General features: G+C 47.8%; 1 protein-coding gene across 3 annotated transcripts in view; it reads left to right on the top strand.

The window, feature by feature from the left end:
• The window catches only part of LOC137357387 (P2R1A-PPP2R2A-interacting phosphatase regulator 1-like), a 34,833-nt gene extending 16,689 nt beyond the window's left edge, over window positions 1-18,144 (top strand). For 2 of the 3 annotated variants that reach the window (XM_068023695.1, XM_068023693.1), the window contains 6 exons: window positions 892-946; window positions 2,208-2,312; window positions 9,578-9,666; window positions 11,077-11,141; window positions 13,640-13,742; window positions 15,069-18,144. In XM_068023695.1, coding sequence (XP_067879796.1) covers window positions 892-946; window positions 2,208-2,312; window positions 9,578-9,666; window positions 11,077-11,141; window positions 13,640-13,742; window positions 15,069-15,201 — 550 coding nt within the window. In that variant the 3' untranslated portion in view covers window positions 15,202-18,144. The remainder of the gene's footprint in view (window positions 1-891; window positions 947-2,207; window positions 2,313-9,577; window positions 9,667-11,076; window positions 11,142-13,639; window positions 13,743-15,068) is intronic. The other variant, XM_068023694.1, reaches the window with a different exon arrangement.
• Window positions 18,145-18,427: the final 283 nt, after the last annotated feature.

Here is an 18,427-nt window from a genome sequence, read left to right as displayed (position 1 = left end):
TCTGTTTTTGGATTTTTTGAACAGTTGCACCTTTACTAAATTTCATTAAATTCCTAGCGAGCACATGTTTTTGGCACAAAACCTACCTCTGTGCAGCCCCGATTGGATCGTGTTTGTATATTGCATGTTAATTATGCAGAATTTACAGCACAAACAGGCCATTTGGCCCAACTGGTCTTAGTTTAGTTTAGTTTAGAGATACAGCACTGAAACAGGCCCTTCGGCCCACCGAGTCTGTGCCGACCATCAACCACCCATTTATACTAATGCTACACTAATCCCATATTCCTACCACATCCCCACCTGTCCCTATATTTCCCTACCACCTACCTACACTAGGGGCAATTGCTAATGGCCAATTTACCTATCAACCTGCAAGTCTTTGGCACGTGGGAGGAAACCGGAGCACCCGGAGGAAACCCATGCAAACACAGGGAGAGCTTGCAAACTCCACACAGGCAGTACCCAGAATTGAACCCGGGTCACTGGAGCTGTGAGTCTGCGGTGCTAACCACTGCGCCGCCCACTGTGCTCTACATGAGCCCCCTCACACTTACCTTCAACTTACACCATTTGCAGGTCCTTTTATTATCTGTGTATTATTCTTTTTATGAAATATCATGCAGAGGCAATAGGAGATGCCCTTCTGTGCTTGAGATCAATTTGTTTAGCATTGTAAAGGAAGCTCTGGAAGGAATCATTAAACCTCCTAATCCTGATGTGCTGCTGCTTTAAGCTGCTGGTGAGAAGTGGAAAATGATCAGGGTTTTTCTCACCGCCTGCTGAAATGAGCCCCATCTTTATCTCGGGGAGGTGGGGAAGGGTTAGTTGGGGGATCACTTTGTTCTGGTATCTGATTTGTATTTTTCCCTCTCTTCTCTCTCTGTTAAGAGGGATACACACAGCTATGCAAATGAGCTGCTCGTGGGAGGATGGCTTTACACTGGTGAGTACCTCACACCCTAACCAGGTTCAGTAAAATCAATGCTTCACTTCATTAACTTCTCTATGGGTTTTGTGACCTCAAATGTTTAATTTATATCAGCTGGGAAACGCTGGGGGATGTAGTCTCAGTGTAAAAGGGCACTTCCACATCCTTAATTTTCAGCAGCTCATTTTTGTTTTGTAACATGATCCTCAGGGGAATCATTAGATTCAATATACCTTCCCTTTGTGTACTGGGGAGTGGAGGGAGAGAGAGTACGGCTGGGATTTTCCGTCCGTTAAAAGTGAATTAACGAACATTCATGGGCTGATGAGAATGCAAGTGGAAAGTTGGCTATGTTTTTGTAGAAAATAATGAATGGTTTTGTTTTCAAAATGTTGACTTTTCACTTCCAACGCAGAGCTGCAGGCTGAATGTGCTCACCGTACAGGCATCCCCAGATGGCCGCTGACATGAACATGGGAACAGGAGGAGGCCATTCAGCCCCTCGAGCCTTTCCTGCCATTCAATTCGATCATGGCTGATTTGTATCTTAACTCCCATCTACCTGCCTTGGTTCTGTAGCCCTTAATACCCTTGTCTAACAAAAATCTTATCAATCACAGTTTTGAAATTTTCAATTGACCCCCAGCCTCAACAGTGGTTTTGGGGGAGGAGTTCCAGATTTCCACTCCCCTTTCTGTGAAGAAGTGCTTCCTGACATCACACCTGAACGGCCTGGCTCTAATTTTAAGGTTATTCCCCCATGTTCTGGGCTTCCCCCACCCCCCCCCCCCCCCCCCAACCAGAGGAAATAGTTTATATCAAATCCTTTAATTGTGAGCACTTCAATTAGATCACTCCTTAATCTTCTTTACTTGAGGAAATACAAGTGTAGTCTATGCAATCTATCCTCACTATTTAACCCTTTTTAGTTCTGGTATCATTCTGAAGAAGCCTTATACATCCCAGTGAGGATTTACTGAACGCAGTAGACACTGTGAGGGCCAGTTACGATTAGCCTACTTATGGGAACCAGCCCTGTTGCCTGGGGATGCCACATATTGAGTTGGTGGGAGTCTCTGGCTGGTCTGAAGTTGCATTGTAAACTGTTTTACTTTACTCTCCGTCCCTCCCTTGCTCTTTGCATTTGTTTTTGTTGGGAGGCTGAAGATAGTGACAGATAGTCAACTGTGTTGATAGAATTACATAGTCAGACTGTGACTTGTGCATTGATATGGTTTTGTCTGAACACACTGATTACTTGATGCTTCTTTTGCAGTGCGACCAGATGGTGACTGCTGAGCAGGACGACCGGATTTTGACTCTGCAGAGGGAGGATATTTTCCCCCTCTCCCCTTCTCCTTCTCCGACGCGAATTGGCAAGGTATGACTGGTGGTATTTGTGGTTGACACTTAGCAATTTGCAGCATTAATCTCAGTCATGCAAGTTACTTGGCTCTTTGCAACTCTTAACAAAAGACTGTGTTGAGATTGTAAGGAGTTTGTGATGTTTTGGGGTTGCAATCAGGGAATGACAACACACCTTGTTTGTAAACTTAACCTATTTTGAGATACCTGACAAAAGCGTTTAGGAAGCACTCTCGCCTCTGAATCAGAAAGTTGTGAGCTCAAGCCCCACTCCATGCACTTGAGAGCGTAATCTAGACTGACACTCCTACTGCAGTACTGAGGGAGTGTTGCACTGTCGGAGGTGCTATCTTTCAGATGAGACTTTAAACTGAGGCCCCGTCTGCCCTCTCTGGTGGACATAAAAGATCCCGTGACACTGTTTCAAAGAAGAGCAGGGGAGTTCTCCTCAGTGTTCTGGGCAACGTTCCCTGTAATTTTTTTTGTTCTGTGCATCTTATTCATTTAAGTGCATAGGCCCTTTAATTTTTTTTTGTGCAGCTGCACGTGCGTATTAACTTAAAGGGGCCGACTCATGCTCAGCCTGCGCGAGAACTTCTGGGTCGCTTAGAGGGAACGTTGGTTCCGGGCCAATATTTCTCCCTCAACCAACATTGCTAAAACAGATTATCTGGTCTTTATCACGTTGCTGTCTGTGGGAGCTTGCTGTGTACAAATTGGCTGCAGTGTTTCTTACATGACAGCAGTGACTACACTTCAAAAATACTTTGTGAGCTTTAAAGCGCCTTGGGATATGCTGAAGTCATGGGAGGTGCCATGTAAATTCAAGCCTTTTCCTTTTGAATAGAGCAGTCATGGATATGGCTCGACGGACTTGAAACATCCAGTTGTGCTGTATAATTCCCCTCATGAAAACCTGTTAAAGCCACCTTTTTCTTTAATGTGAGATGTGCTCTGTGCTAATAAGAGCATATTTGTTATCCATCTATCTCTAGTTGTCTTCAGATGATTTGCTTCATAAGACTTAAGAGGGCATTAAGAGTCAGCCGTGTAGCAGGAGACTGGAGTTATGTGTATGTCGTACTGTGTAATGTTTCCTGGTTAATTTTTACGGCTTTCCACAGCGGAGTTTGAATTTGCCCTCTGGTTTGCTAAATCATTACTATAAGCACTACACAAAGCATCCTGTTTGATCTTCATCCCACCTTAAACATTCACTCCCATCGACCACTGTCTCACTGTGGCTGCAGTGTGTACCATCTGCAAGATGCACTGCAGCAACTCGTCAAGGCTCCTTTGACAGCACCTTCCAATCCTGTGACCTTTGTGGCCTAGAAAGTAAGGGCAGCAGGTGTATGGAAAACCCACCACCTGCAAGTCCCCCTCCGAGGCGCACACACCATCCTGACTCGGATATATAATGGCAATTCCTTCATCTTCACTAGGTCAAACTCCTAGAGCTCGCCCCCTAACCGCACTGTGGGTCTGCCTACAGCACACTTACTGCAGCAATGCAAGAAGGCGGCTCACCACCACCATCTCAAGGGCAGTTAGGGATGGGCAATAAATGCTGGCCTTGCTAGCAATGCCCGTGACCTAATTTATTTTAAAAACACTATCTTTCATGGTTGACCTGACCTTGAATTTTGGCAGAGCGAAAAGAAAAAGCCAAAGTGATATAAAGTTATCCCTTCTTTAGGCCCATCAGTCCGTGCCATTAGTTGTACTCCAGTAAATTTCACCCAGCTGCATTGTGGACATTCTTTGTACTGTGAAAAGCATCTGGCAGTACAGTTATGGATTTTATCCTTTCAGATGTGGAGAGAGGGTTGTGTGGTTTACAAAGTTGGTTGAAATATTTGTGGTTACAGGCCTGTCGGTGGTTGGTGGTGAGGAAACAATTTGAGGTGATGAATTAAGAAAGAAAGGAAGACTTGCATTCGTACAGCCCCTTTCACAACTTCAGGACATCCCAAAGCGCTTTACAGCCAGTGAAGTACTTTTGAAGTATTGTCACTGTTTTAATATAGGAAATGTGGCAGGATCCCACAAGCAGAAAAGCAGCAATGACCAGATAATATTTTTCCAGAGTGTCTCCTGACAATGCAGAGCATGCACAGAGCAATCGCCAACGTCATGAGTGCTTGCTGCCGAGCATTTGCCAGCCTGCCAGTGTCACCGTGCAATGATGTCAGACCTAATGACTTCCGAGCATTGCCTCACCCCTCAATGGGTGTGATGGCCACCTCCATTCCCCCCCAACAGTACCCTGTTCCTCCCATCATCCCCGCTATCAGTTTCCCATTCCCGACTAATAGCCACTTCACCCCGGCCACGTGCTCCCTGCCTCGCTGCTTCACCCCGGCCACGTGCTCCCTGCCTCGCTGCTTCACCCCGGCCACGTGCTCCCTGCCTCGCTGCTTCACCCCGGCCACGTGCTCCCTGCCTCGCTGCTTCACCCCGGCCACGTGCTCCCTGCCTCGCTGCTTCACCCCGGCCACGTGCTCCCTGCCTCGCTGCTTCACCCCGGCCACGTGCTCCCTGCCTCGCTGCTTCACCCCGGCCACGTGCTCCCTGCCTCGCTGCTTCACCCCGGCCACGTGCTCCCTGCCTCGCTGCTTCACCCCGGCCACGTGCTCCCTGCCTCGCTGCTTCACCCCGGCCACGTGCTCCCTGCCTCGCTGCTTCACCCCGGCCACGTGCTCCCTGCCTCGCTGCTTCACCCCGGCCACGTGCTCCCTGCCTCGCTGCTTCACCCCGGCCACGTGCTCCCTGCCTCGCTGCTTCACCCCGGCCACGTGCTCCCTGCCTCGCTGCTTCACCCCGGCCACGTGCTCCCTGCCTCGCTGCTTCACCCCGGCCACGTGCTCCCTGCCTCGCTGCTTCACCCCGGCCACGTGCTCCCTGCCTCGCTGCTTCACCCCGGCCACGTGCTCCCTGCCTCGCTGCTTCACCCCGGCCACGTGCTCCCTGCCTCGCTGCTTCACCCCGGCCACGTGCTCCCTGCCTCGCTGCTTCACCCCGGCCACGTGCTCCCTGCCTCGCTGCTTCACCCCGGCCACGTGCTCCCTGCCTCGCTGCTTCACCCCGGCCACGTGCTCCCTGCCTCGCTGCTTCACCCCGGCCACGTGCTCCCTGCCTCGCTGCTTCACCCCGGCCACGTGCTCCCTGCCTCGCTGCTTCACCCCGGCCACGTGCTCCCTGCCTCGCTGCTTCACCCCGGCCACGTGCTCCCTGCCTCGCTGCTTCACCCCGGCCACGTGCTCCCTGCCTCGCTGCTTCACCCCGGCCACGTGCTCCCTGCCTCGCTGCTTCACCCCGGCCACGTGCTCCCTGCCTCGCTGCTTCACCCCGGCCACGTGCTCCCTGCCTCGCTGCTTCACCCCGGCCACGTGCTCCCTGCCTCGCTGCTTCACCCCGGCCACGTGCTCCCTGCCTCGCTGCTTCACCCCGGCCACGTGCTCCCTGCCTCGCTGCTTCACCCCGGCCACGTGCTCCCTGCCTCGCTGCTTCACCCCGGCCACGTGCTCCCTGCCTCGCTGCTTCACCCCGGCCACGTGCTCCCTGCCTCGCTGCTTCACCCCGGCCACGTGCTCCCTGCCTCGCTGCTTCACCCCGGCCACGTGCTCCCTGCCTCGCTGCTTCACCCCGGCCACGTGCTCCCTGCCTCGCTGCTTCACCCCGGCCACGTGCTCCCTGCCTCGCTGCTTCACCCCGGCCACGTGCTCCCTGCCTCGCTGCTTCACCCCGGCCACGTGCTCCCTGCCTCGCTGCTTCACCCCGGCCACGTGCTCCCTGCCTCGCTGCTTCACCCCGGCCACGTGCTCCCTGCCTCGCTGCTTCACCCCGGCCACGTGCTCCCTGCCTCGCTGCTTCACCCCGGCCACGTGCTCCCTGCCTCGCTGCTTCACCCCGGCCACGTGCTCCCTGCCTCGCTGCTTCACCCCGGCCACGTGCTCCCTGCCTCGCTGCTTCACCCCGGCCACGTGCTCCCTGCCTCGCTGCTTCACCCCGGCCACGTGCTCCCTGCCTCGCTGCTTCACCCCGGCCACGTGCTCCCTGCCTCGCTGCTTCACCCCGGCCACGTGCTCCCTGCCTCGCTGCTTCACCCCGGCCACGTGCTCCCTGCCTCGCTGCTTCACCCCGGCCACGTGCTCCCTGCCTCGCTGCTTCACCCCGGCCACGTGCTCCCTGCCTCGCTGCTTCACCCCGGCCACGTGCTCCCTGCCTCGCTGCTTCACCCCGGCCACGTGCTCCCTGCCTCGCTGCTTCACCCCGGCCACGTGCTCCCTGCCTCGCTGCTTCACCCCGGCCACGTGCTCCCTGCCTCGCTGCTTCACCCCGGCCACGTGCTCCCTGCCTCGCTGCTTCACCCCGGCCACGTGCTCCCTGCCTCGCTGCTTCACCCCGGCCACGTGCTCCCTGCCTCGCTGCTTCACCCCGGCCACGTGCTCCCTGCCTCGCTGCTTCACCCCGGCCACGTGCTCCCTGCCTCGCTGCTTCACCCCGGCCACGTGCTCCCTGCCTCGCTGCTTCACCCCGGCCACGTGCTCCCTGCCTCGCTGCTTCACCCCGGCCACGTGCTCCCTGCCTCGCTGCTTCACCCCGGCCACGTGCTCCCTGCCTCGCTGCTTCACCCCGGCCACGTGCTCCCTGCCTCGCTGCTTCACCCCGGCCACGTGCTCCCTGCCTCGCTGCTTCACCCCGGCCACGTGCTCCCTGCCTCGCTGCTTCACCCCGGCCACGTGCTCCCTGCCTCGCTGCTTCACCCCGGCCACGTGCTCCCTGCCTCGCTGCTTCACCCCGGCCACGTGCTCCCTGCCTCGCTGCTTCACCCCGGCCACGTGCTCCCTGCCTCGCTGCTTCACCCCGGCCACGTGCTCCCTGCCTCGCTGCTTCACCCCGGCCACGTGCTCGCTGCCTCGCTGCTTCACCCCGGCCACGTGCTCCCTGCCTCGCTGCTTCACCCCGTTGTCTGCTTGCTTCCCGCTGTCCCACTGCTTCTCCGGTTGGTGCAGTGGGGAGTGAGCAGCTGAGGGGTGACAGCAATGCAGGGAGCAGCCGGACACGGGAGGGAGCAGCAAAGAGAAGCGGTGATGGCAGGAGGGAGCGGGATACTGTTGGAAATGGGATAGAGGCGGCGATTGCAGCCATTGAGGGTATTTGGGTTTAATTTGTTTTTTGTGTCAAATTGAGCAGCGCCATCTTGATTACTGGCAGCTGCCTAAGACGTCACAGTGACCTTTCTTTCGATGAGGCTGCATTTGCACATGTGCCAGTACTGCGCCAACTAGTGGTTGTGTTGTCAGCTTTTTCTTCTATCTGTCTGCAGTTTGGTCAGTTTTACTCTGAACCTGACCTTTTTGGGCACTCAGTCCCACTGACTACCTTGGTTGAGATTTCCTAAAAATAACATTGGGAACGCCTGCCAAACTCGGTTTAAAGTCTCATCAAAAAGACTGCACCTCCGACAGTGCAGCACTCCCTCAGTTCTGCACTGGTTATGTTGGTGAAGTCACTGGAGTGGGGCTTGAACCCATGACCTGTGGACTCGGGCAAGAGGGAGTGCGACCCACTGAGCCACGGCTGACACCAAAGAGTGGCTGCGTCACGTGCAATTACAGTGTTGCAGTGCCATCTGGCTGTTTGCACTTAGAAGCAAGCAGCTGGTTGATAGCTCTTGCAAGACATTTGCCCCTCTGCCTCTTGTAGCAACGTGAGTATGTGCGGTTGCAAGAGGCATGTAATATTTTAGATTTGGGCAAGGATATGAGAGAACTCCCTCTTTGCAAACTGCAGTTGGGCTTTAGCTTAGTTTGAGTTACCTGACACACCATACATTCGGGTCATGCAGTGGTCAGGCATCTAGCCCCAGGGGAATCACGGACGACCTTATCTGAATCACTTTAAATTCTTGGCTTCAGGAAGTTGTGATTCTTCGGCTGGTATGTGTGGGAAGCATTTAACTATTGTGATCTTTCATGTTTTAAGAAGCTTTTGAGTGGGTTGGTGTACTTTATTCAGCAAGATGCAATGTGGCATGTGCCATCCAGTGGCCAGAAGTGGGTTTGCATCTACAATTTCAAGTACAGTTCCCACTCCTTAAACTATCCCGGCTGATCCCGGATAGCTGCTTATATCGGGAACATGGTGTTAAAAGTTTACCATTAACAGAGACCCCAATTACAAAGGTGCTGCTTAAACCGAATTTACTGCGCCTATTGTTTCAGCTGGTTCAAGCAGCTGTTAGACCCTCATGAGTACCCGTCATTAGGAGCCAAACACCCCTCCCCGCCCCCTCTCGAACTCTTGCCACTACTGCGAGTCCTTCTTGCTGAGCTGGATGCCTTCCGACTCCTTTTTTGAATTTACAGCAACGGTCTGACCACCTCTTAAACTGATCCAGGCTGTTATTCTCCCATCCAAATTGGCAAGTATTGAGTACAGTGGGGTTAACTTTTGCAGATGGTCACTGGAGCGGGCAGAGGTGGGTAAGGGGCAGGGGTGCCAAGAGCTTAGAACCATAGTTATAACTGCACCGACACCGGCCATTTGGCCCATCGAGTCCATGCCAACTTTCTGTAGAGCAATCCTATCAGTCCCACTCCCCTGCTCTATCCCCGTAGCCCTGTAAGTTTATTTCCCTCATGCCCATCCAATTTCCTTTTGAAATCATTCATCATCTCCACTTCCACCACCCTCATAGGCAGCGAGTTCCAGGTCATTAGCACTCGCATAAAAACGTTCTTCCACACATCCCCTGCATTTCTTGCCCAGAACCTTAAATCTGTGTCTCCTTGTCATTGTACCATCAGCTGTTCTTTGTCTACCTTATCTAAACCTGTCATAATCTTGTACACTGCTATCAAATCTCCCCTCAATCTCCTTTGCTCCAAGGAGAACAACCACAGCTTCCCCACCCTAACCTTGTAGCTAAAATCCCTCATCCCTGGAACCATTCTGGTAAATCTCCTCTGTACCCTCTCAAGGACCCTCACATCCTTATGTGGTGACCAGAACGCAATATGGGCTTGTTGTTGGCTGAAACAAGCATAAATGAGTTTCTCCCTGATGTCCCTTGCATGTCTCTCCATGGCCTTCATGTCGATGATGGCATCATTATCTTTGTTGTCCTCCTCCTCACCTTATTCCTAGTCATCCTCATCTGAGGAGGACTGGTGTTCCTCCAGTTCCTCCGGCTGCAGAATGTTGTCACATCTAATTGCAAGGTTGTGCAAGGCACAGCAGACAACGATTATTCATGATGCCTTCCTTTTACAGCAGTACTTCTCATCATCCCAGCCAATTCTGATACCCAAAGGTGGCGTCACTCCAAATTCCTCTCCAAGTCCCACTCGACGTATTGCAAGGTGAGAGGAACCTATGGGTTCTTAAAACTCAAGTTTGTCGTCCCTTGGTTATTACTGTCTGATTTACCTTGTGTTTTGTTTTCCTTAACATTTTCAAGCCTGGTGGTGTCCTGCAGTGTGGTCTTGGGTATTTCAGTTATAAAAGATAACCCCTTTCTCCCTGTTGTAATTATTTGAATGTATATTCCAGGATAAGCCATTTTTAGTGCCCCTCTCCTCTGCATTCCTCATAAAAGGGCCCTACATATTTTCTACGATGTACTTATCACTGGAAATTCTCCTGTAGCTGGGGTGCTAAGTCGTGATATTTTATAGTTTTGCACCAAGCTGTGTGCTCAGTGGCATTATCTTGCTCAGATCATTGAAGTATCTTTCAGACAATAAGTCAAAGGCAGCTTTAAATGCTGCTTTGTGCATCGATTTTGGAGTAATACTGTCACATTTTCTGAGTCTCCCAAGCTGTGAAAATATCCCATTACATAATATGTGCCCGAGGACAGTGGGCAATTTGGAAAATTCTGCAAGCACACAAATCTTCTTTTACTACTTTTGTGCCAAACAGTTCTGCAGTATCTTAAAATTGGGCTCATTGAGCCACCAGGATGGGTGCACTTTATAACCAGGGACTCTGAACGTGAATCTCTCAATTTCAACATTGATAGATACCAGTAAATGACCCGTGGCTTTTCCTCATGTCTCTTGGTGAATGTAGGTTTTACCAACCGGTGAGTAGATCATTTCTAACCTGCATCTTAACTCCACCTTTAATTAAGATACAGACCAGCCATGATTTAATTGAATGGCGGAACAGGATCCAGGGCCTGAATAGCCGCCTCCTGTTCCTGTGAGTGTCAGTTACCGCGTCATTACAGGCAACTGTTTACATGCAGAATTTAGATGCTTAATATTTACATAGGCAGTTTATATGTTAAATGGTGACATAAAAGTGTGACCAAACATTATGACAGCAGGAAGGGCAATCACAACTCGGTATAGATTGGTGTACACTAGAAGCTGCAGGGGAATGATGACGCAGTTGGGCAGCAGTTGCATACGGATATTGTTACAGGGCTCAACAGTCTTGGTGCCTTCTTTTCTTTCTAAATAGTAGTCCTTGCTCAATCCAGCCACATTTCCAAACACATTCTAATGCGCATTTCACAGAACAAGATCACACTACACCCCTCTTGGCTCTTCACCTCCCAGCCTCTCACTGCCATTCAACTCAGTCTCGCACTGTCTTGTACACTTTACACCATTACTTGCCCTGAATCATCTTTTATATTCACTCGGTTGGGGAAGGTCTCCTCCCATTCCAGGTGCAATTATCGTTTTAAAGGGAAACGTGTGTGGGTGTGGGGTCCATTGAGCAGTATCTGCCGAGGTTTGAACTTGTCTTTGCCTTTACAGCAGGAGAAGTGTCAGCCCCAGTGTTGCTTTACGACCCAGTGCCTTGGGACCATTGAAGAGGAAAGGTAAGGGATCCTCAGTAATGCCTCTTCAAAATGCAAGTATAAATTGCATGTTCGGTAATTAGATTTATATTAAATTTCATTCTTTTATTTTTGTTACTTTTTGACAGTCGGTGTTGGCTTGGCTTGTTTGGTAACGCTCTTGCCTCCTGAGTTAAAACGTTGAAGTTCAGGTTCCACTGTTGGACAGGATAGGTGTGTCCTTACTTATAACTTACTCCTCAAATTAACAGGATTCAAGCACATTGAATGGAAGATGTCATTGACTTATTAAATATGCTGTAATTACATACGAACATACGAATTAGGAACAGGAGTGGGCCACTCGGCCCCTCGAACCTGCTCCGTCATTCAACAAGATCACGACTGATCTGATTGCAACCTCAACTCCACACTCCTGCCTATCCCCAATAACCTTTCACCCCTTGCTTATCAAGAATATGTCTACCTCTGCCTTAAAAATAATCAAAATACACTTAAAAAATTAAACAAACACTTAAAAAGCAAGTACTAGGAAGTGAACCCAATCCCAAAATGAGCACAAAATTCTGGAAATATACAGCTGATCCATCGGCATCTGTAAGAGCAAAGGACAGGTTAGCAGTTCAGGTGGGGTCCTTCATCAGAACTGAACATTAACCTGCCTTTCACTTTCAGCTCCTGACTGACTTTGTTTCAAACATTATCATAGCAGAAAACCTGAGGTCTGCATGGTGCAAGACTGGCACTGTGCGCCATCAGCCAGTTCAATTAATGCCCATCTCTAAAACTACTTAAACTGAAGTTTTCAAACTAAAGCAAAATATTACAGATGCCGGAAATCTGAAATAAAGAACAGAAAATGTTGCAAACACAAAGCAGTTCAAGCAGCATTCCTGGCGAGAGAAACAGTTAACGTTTCATCCCAATGGCCTTTCATCGGTTCCAATGAAAAGTCATTGGCCATGGTCCTGAAATGTTACCTCTTGTTTCTCTGTCTCCACTCTCTGCCTGACTTGCTGATTGCAGCATTTTCTGAATTTTTCAAAACTAATTTCAGCATTCTCTCTACAATTCTATTTCTGCAAAACAGCACGTTGCTTGGATTCTGTGTTCCATTTTTAATCTATACATCGTGAATTTGAGAAATGTGGCTGAAGAATAGTCTCCGACAAGACCAGCACCACAACTCACATCCTTGCTTGTGGTATTCCTGCAACAAAGCCTCACTATCTCTGATGTAATATACTGAACAACTGAGCAGCCACTGCATAGCCGTCAGGGTAGAGAATTCCAAAGGCTCGCAACCCTCTGAGTGAAGAAATTTCTCCTCATCTCAGTCCTAAATGACCCACCCCTTATCCTGAGACTACACCCCATAGTTCTAGACTCTCCAGCCAGGGGGAAACATCTTCCCAGCACCTACGCTGTCAAGCCCTCTTAAGAATTTTGTACATTTCAAAGTGATCACCTCTCATTCTTCTGAACTTCAGAGAATATAAGTCCAGACTACTCGATCTCTCCTCATAGCCAGACAGCCCTTTCATCCCAGGAATCTATCTCGTTAACCTTTGTTGCACCCCCTCCAAGGTAAGGAGACCAAAGCTTATGCCGTACTCCAGGTGTGGTCTCATTAAGGCCTCATATCATTGCAGCAAGACTTCCTTACCCTTATACTTCTGCAACTTTTTTGCAATAAAGACAAGCATATCATTTGCTTTCCTAATTGCTTGCTGTACCTGCTATTAACTTGCTGTAATTCATGTACAAGGACACAAAAGTCTTTCTGTATATCAACATTTACTAGTATCTCACCTTTTTAAAAAAAAAATAATAATTCTGTATTTTTTAAAGGATCAGTTTGGGGCTGACTTTCCTCTCTGCACTGTTTGTAGCAGATTGAGAACTACATTTTGTTCTTAATCATTTCCTGTCTCTGCTATTTCCACGGTTATTAACTCATTTAATTTAAACAAGTTCAAAAATGCATTAAAATGAATTTCCTAAGAATATGCTAATCAGTGCATAAAAATAGCGCACACCAGAAATTGAAGATGACAACAGGTATATGAGCATTCCAGAAGGGCAGACACTGGCATTTCATCTCTGCAGGAAATGAAACCCTACCTGATGCTAGCTTTTCTTAAACATAGCACAAACCTTATCTTTTCCTCTGTACTTTATGCAACTTGTACATTTATTTTTGTATGCTTTGTTACAATGGCTGTTGTTCTCTGAGCTAATTTCTCCCGATCAGCTTGAATAATGCAATGAGCCAGTGGCATCTGTCACTGTCCCATAGTTGGTGGGGTGAGACTGGGAAAGTGCTAGAGAAATGTAATACTGGGACCAGTGCTGGCTCCAGAGATGAAATTCTAGTGTCTGACCTCCTGTATTACCCATACACCTGTTGTCATTTTTAATATTTTAGTAGTATTGATGGGTCTTTCAGGAGCAAAAACTTGGGCCTGCCATTTTCTCTGTCTCTCCCCTCAGTCAATGGCCTTTGCTTCTTCCTGCAGGTGACATGGAAGTGGATTCACCTCCAAAGAAATTATTTGTCAGTGGCGTCCCTGGGATTGGAAATGCTGGGACTCCTCTGCTGACCCCGTTGCTTTCACACAGGTATGCAAAATGCAAGTTCTGGGTGTTGTCTTTTCTCCAACAAAAGTAATATAAACTGTATCTAAAATCGTGGTACATTTACAGGAGTAGATTAGTGTCTCTCCCTCATCTCCCATTATCGACACTCACTCATAATTTAAGGACCCATTATTAAACATTTTGTTCTGAGTGAGTGTAAGATTAACTGTTTCCAAGGTCCATTCCATGTTTAGAATAGGAACATAGGAGCAGGAGTAGGCCATTCAGCCCATCGAGCCTGCCCCGCCATTCAGTATGATCATGGCTGATCATCCACTTCAGTGCCTTTTTCCCCACACTATCTTCATATCCCCTTATGTCATTTAAATTTTGTTTGTATGTTGTTTTCCATTTTCTGCTGCATATTCTCACCCAAGTACTTGTTTACAGGTAAGCTTAAATAGCAAAGCACATTACAAACATCCCTGATATAAAAACAGAAAGTGCTGGAAATACTCAGCAGGTCTGGCAGCATCTGTGGAGAGAGAAGCAGAGTTAACGTTTCAGGTCTGTGACCTTTCATCAGAACTGGGTCCACCTGTGTGCATTTTCCAACAGGGGTCACTGAGGAGCAGAAATATTGACTCATTTCCAGCTTCTTTTCTCTCCTGTAACCAATGACTTATTGATTAATGCGATCACCTGCTGTGGGCTGGACATCCATATCCGATGTCCTTGGGCTGGTATCCCACTCTGCTGAATTAGTTGGTCTCAGCTGAACTACAATTACTTCAGAGCTGGAGGATGTAAAAATCAGTTGCTGCCTGTCAACACGTGTAAGGTACCTGAGACCTCTTGGCTCCCGTAGAACTGTGCCTTACTACATTTAAAGGTGCTCTATAAATGCAAGTTGTTGTTGGATCTGTTAACTCTTCGGGCCCTGCAGCCCTCTGAGATCTTTGTGCTCTTCCAATTCTGGCCTCTTGCGCATCCCCCATTTTAATTGCTGCACTATTTGCAGTATGCCTTCAGCTACCTAGGCCCTAAGCTCTGTAATTTCTTCCTTAAATCTCATTGCCTTTCTCTTCCTTAATCCTTAAAACCTACCTCTTTGCCCAAGCTTTTGGTCACCTGTTCTAATATCTCCTTATGTGGTTCAGTGTCAAATTTTAATAACTTCCTATGAAGCCCCTTGAGACATTTTACTATGTTAAAGGTGCTGTTTAAGTACGAGTTGTTGTGCCCTGGAAAGAATCGATGACTTGAGAAGAGGGAAAACCAAGAATTTTAAGCTTCATGCTCTAACTGTGCAGATGAACAGATCCTAACATCAGTGATTTCCCTCATATTTTTGTGTGTCTGTTTCAGCCTGGAAAGTGTGAACAGCAGCCCTCCCCAGACTGTGCCTCCGTCAGGGCCTTACGTTGCGACTTCGCCATCTGCCACCGAGATTGGTTTCACTTCGCCTTTCACCTCTGTGGCTCACCCACCTGGAATGTGAACAAAAAGACAATCACCTATATTCTAAGAGATGGGCTACATAAAGCACTTTGTTAGAGGACACTGTATAATAGCATTCCTAATCAGTATTTTATAGTCAACTGTATAGTTCATTAGTGAAAGAAACCTTTAAAGATGGTCAATGAGTGGGGAACAGAACTCGCTCCTGCCTGCCACTTGGGCTGGAACTGCACAGTCCACTGGTGGAGCTAACCTGACTCTTTGCCATATTGGGTTCAGACCTTGTGCCTGCCCACTGTATATACCACTGTATGAATTGCTGGTGTAGAAATATTGAGTTGTTGTGAGGTTAGAGTTAAGCTGCTCCTCATAGGGCTGGCGCAGTCCATGAGACTAGGTTGATCAATGTCAACCATTAAAAGTATGACGACAGAACAGGACAAGGTTTTGCATGCATAATGACCAGATATAATGGAAAACTGCAGATGTGGCCAGTCATTACTGTGATGGCGAGTGGGAGTTAGGGACTCCTGTCTCCTACCATCCTTCGAAGTCAGGTATGTTTCTTCAGTGAGCTGGGAGCTGCTGGCAGTATTGACAGGATATGCGCAATGTAATAACGCAGAAGTGGTGTCTTCCACATGTTTAAAAACAGTGATTGGCTTGTGGCTTACTGTTGCTTTATTTGATTCTACATTCTGTGAAGTTGGTTCCTGGATTATTTAACCAAAAATTTACATATCATTTGGGTTATCTTCTGTGTTGGACTCATTTGTCTTGTTGAAACTGCCTTTAACAGAGGAAAAAAAGGCGTTTACAATGGTTGGACAAATCACTGTTTACTGTGATGGTGCTAAGAGCCGTCACGTGGGCATGCAGTCACTGTATAGGCTGAAAATACTTTCATGACATTGTGATTCTTTAGCAGTTTCCCTAATACATGATTGGATCCCTGCGTAATATTACATTCAGCTCACAGTAGTTTCCTTGTTGGAACAATGTCTTACATCAGTCTCTCCCAGAACAAACTTTGTTCCTTGCTCCCTAACTGAGAGAAGCCCTGTAAAACACTAGGCGTGATCTCTTGTGTGCCCTGCAAAGCTTATGGAATCCCTTCCTTAATACAGAAACCATGAAAACCATCTTCTCAACACATCCCATGTTGTAAAACTGCCTTCTGCATGGCTCTGACGTTGCTGTGTACAAGCTGGAGAGATGGTTTACTGTTACAATTTTATAGATGGAACCGTTTGCAACCAGTGTTTCAGTGCTGGTAGTGAGAGCATTTAAAGGCTGGCTCTGTGAGGAGAGTGAACCGCTGGCAGATTTGTACATGAGTGAAGCCATATTGTCTTTATCTTCAGACGTGCGATTATGTAACTGAGGGCAAGGAAATTCCCAGTGCTCGAACTTCTGGAAAATAGCTGACCAAAAACTACAGTAGAAGTGCCCGGAACCAGACAGTGTTGTTCATATGGAAGGTGTTTGCAACCGAAAATTTCATTCCATAGGATAGGACGGGCTTCTTTTTAAGTCGAATGTGATACAGAGGGCGGTTGAATGCTGAAATCAAGAATGATTGGTTTGAAATGATCAAGATGGATGGATGGAATTTTCTTGAGCAGGTCGATCTGTGCATCTTGTCGAGACCAAACAGTCACTGCCATGCAAATCTAAAGACAGTTGTGTGCAATGTGTTGGACTTCAGGCATCTGGAAGACCTATACATTTTATTTTTTGTTGTTGTTGCTTATTTTGCTGCTGTGTGTAGCTTCAGCAGCTTGTACTGTACTGGTCCCATCACTGTTGCTGTGGGGTTCAAAGCTTAGAGTCACAGAATTCCTGAAACCCTGATCACACGTCAGGAATATGATTGATGAGCAGTTAAGTTCAAATGACCTGCCCCCCCCCCCCCCCCTTCTCCCTTTGTAATTTTGTTCTGTAACTAGCTACCTGCTTTTAATAAACCACCATTGCTGCTTCTGTTTAGAGGGAAAGCCTGGAAGTGGATGGTGCCAGTTAAATGTTCAAAGTCTTGCGACTTTGTTTGAGCTTTCCTTTTGTTGGTTGACTTTCTCGGGCAGCCCTCCTGTCTAAGACTGTGTGGATGGTTGGCAGGTAGAACTTGCGGGACTCTAGACTTAATGTCAAGTATTGGCTCATTTCACCCATTTCGTACCAAAGCCCTTTAAGAGAAGAAACGTGGAGTGGACGAGTTTTTTTAAACAAAAAAATCGAGGTGTCTGATTGTCTTGATGCCTTTCTGTGCTCGGATCCCATTCACTTGCTGTTTAACACATGTGTTATCAGATAGTATCGTGTTATTCCAGTTAATGTGCTGTAACTCAAAAGGGTTAAAAATGATTCTTTACAATCACTGGTCTAGAGAACCACTGAGTAGGGATGACGCAATATATGAAGAAAATAAATTTACGGTCATTGGTGCCAATTTTATATTTTTTATATAATATATAATTATATATATAGATATATATATATACGCAAAGTGAGAGTTGTCTAACTTCTGCCTATCCAGAGAGGTCAGTCTTGTCTATTGTTGCCACTCATAATGTCATTATATTAAACAATAAATTCATTGATTGCCAGGATATGAGTGAAAATTTCAAAAAGGTCCAACAAGTGTTCACAGCCGAAATTCGTGCAAGGAAATATGAGGGGCATGACTAAACACGATGGAGTGTGGTAAAGAGTAACTTAGAACGGAATAATTTCCGGAGAATTCTGAAAGGCTGAAGTCTTGGACGCTTTCCAAAAAATGTAGAGTGGGGAGAAAGTTGAACAACTCCCATCTCTTCGATTGAAACCATTTTGTAAGGAAGACCTGGCTGTCTGAAGTAAGCCTCAGCTGTAATGGTTACAGATGAGTTTCCCACCCCCTGCCTTTGTAATATTTGTCTTTGTTTCCTGAGCTTTTTGAAATGATGCTTGGGGTGATTAATTAAACATGTAGATGTTGCTGAAATGTTTACTCCGCAGCTTAATGGCTTTTTCAGTTGCTGGCTGTCAAATCGAATTGATCTTTTCTCCAAGTCCAGGTGGTTAAATTATTTTGTTTGAGATGTGTGTGTGTGTCTCACCATCAATCCTTTACAAGAATAATTGCATTCAAAAATCAGGTAAATGATGAGCACAGTATCATTCTAAAATTTATGGTAATTTTTTAGTAAAATACTAGTCTATTTCCATGATCACTCAGGTGAAGTGGAGTTGAAGGTTATGAGCTTAATTGAACCAGGGCACCTAGA

The sequence above is a fragment of the Heterodontus francisci genome, chromosome 48, assembly GCF_036365525.1.
Source record: "Heterodontus francisci isolate sHetFra1 chromosome 48, sHetFra1.hap1, whole genome shotgun sequence".
In the NCBI taxonomy this organism is placed as follows: Eukaryota; Metazoa; Chordata; class Chondrichthyes; order Heterodontiformes; family Heterodontidae; genus Heterodontus; species Heterodontus francisci.
Note: the sequence above shows the minus strand (reverse complement) of the source record. Positions and strands in the feature narration are given on the sequence as shown.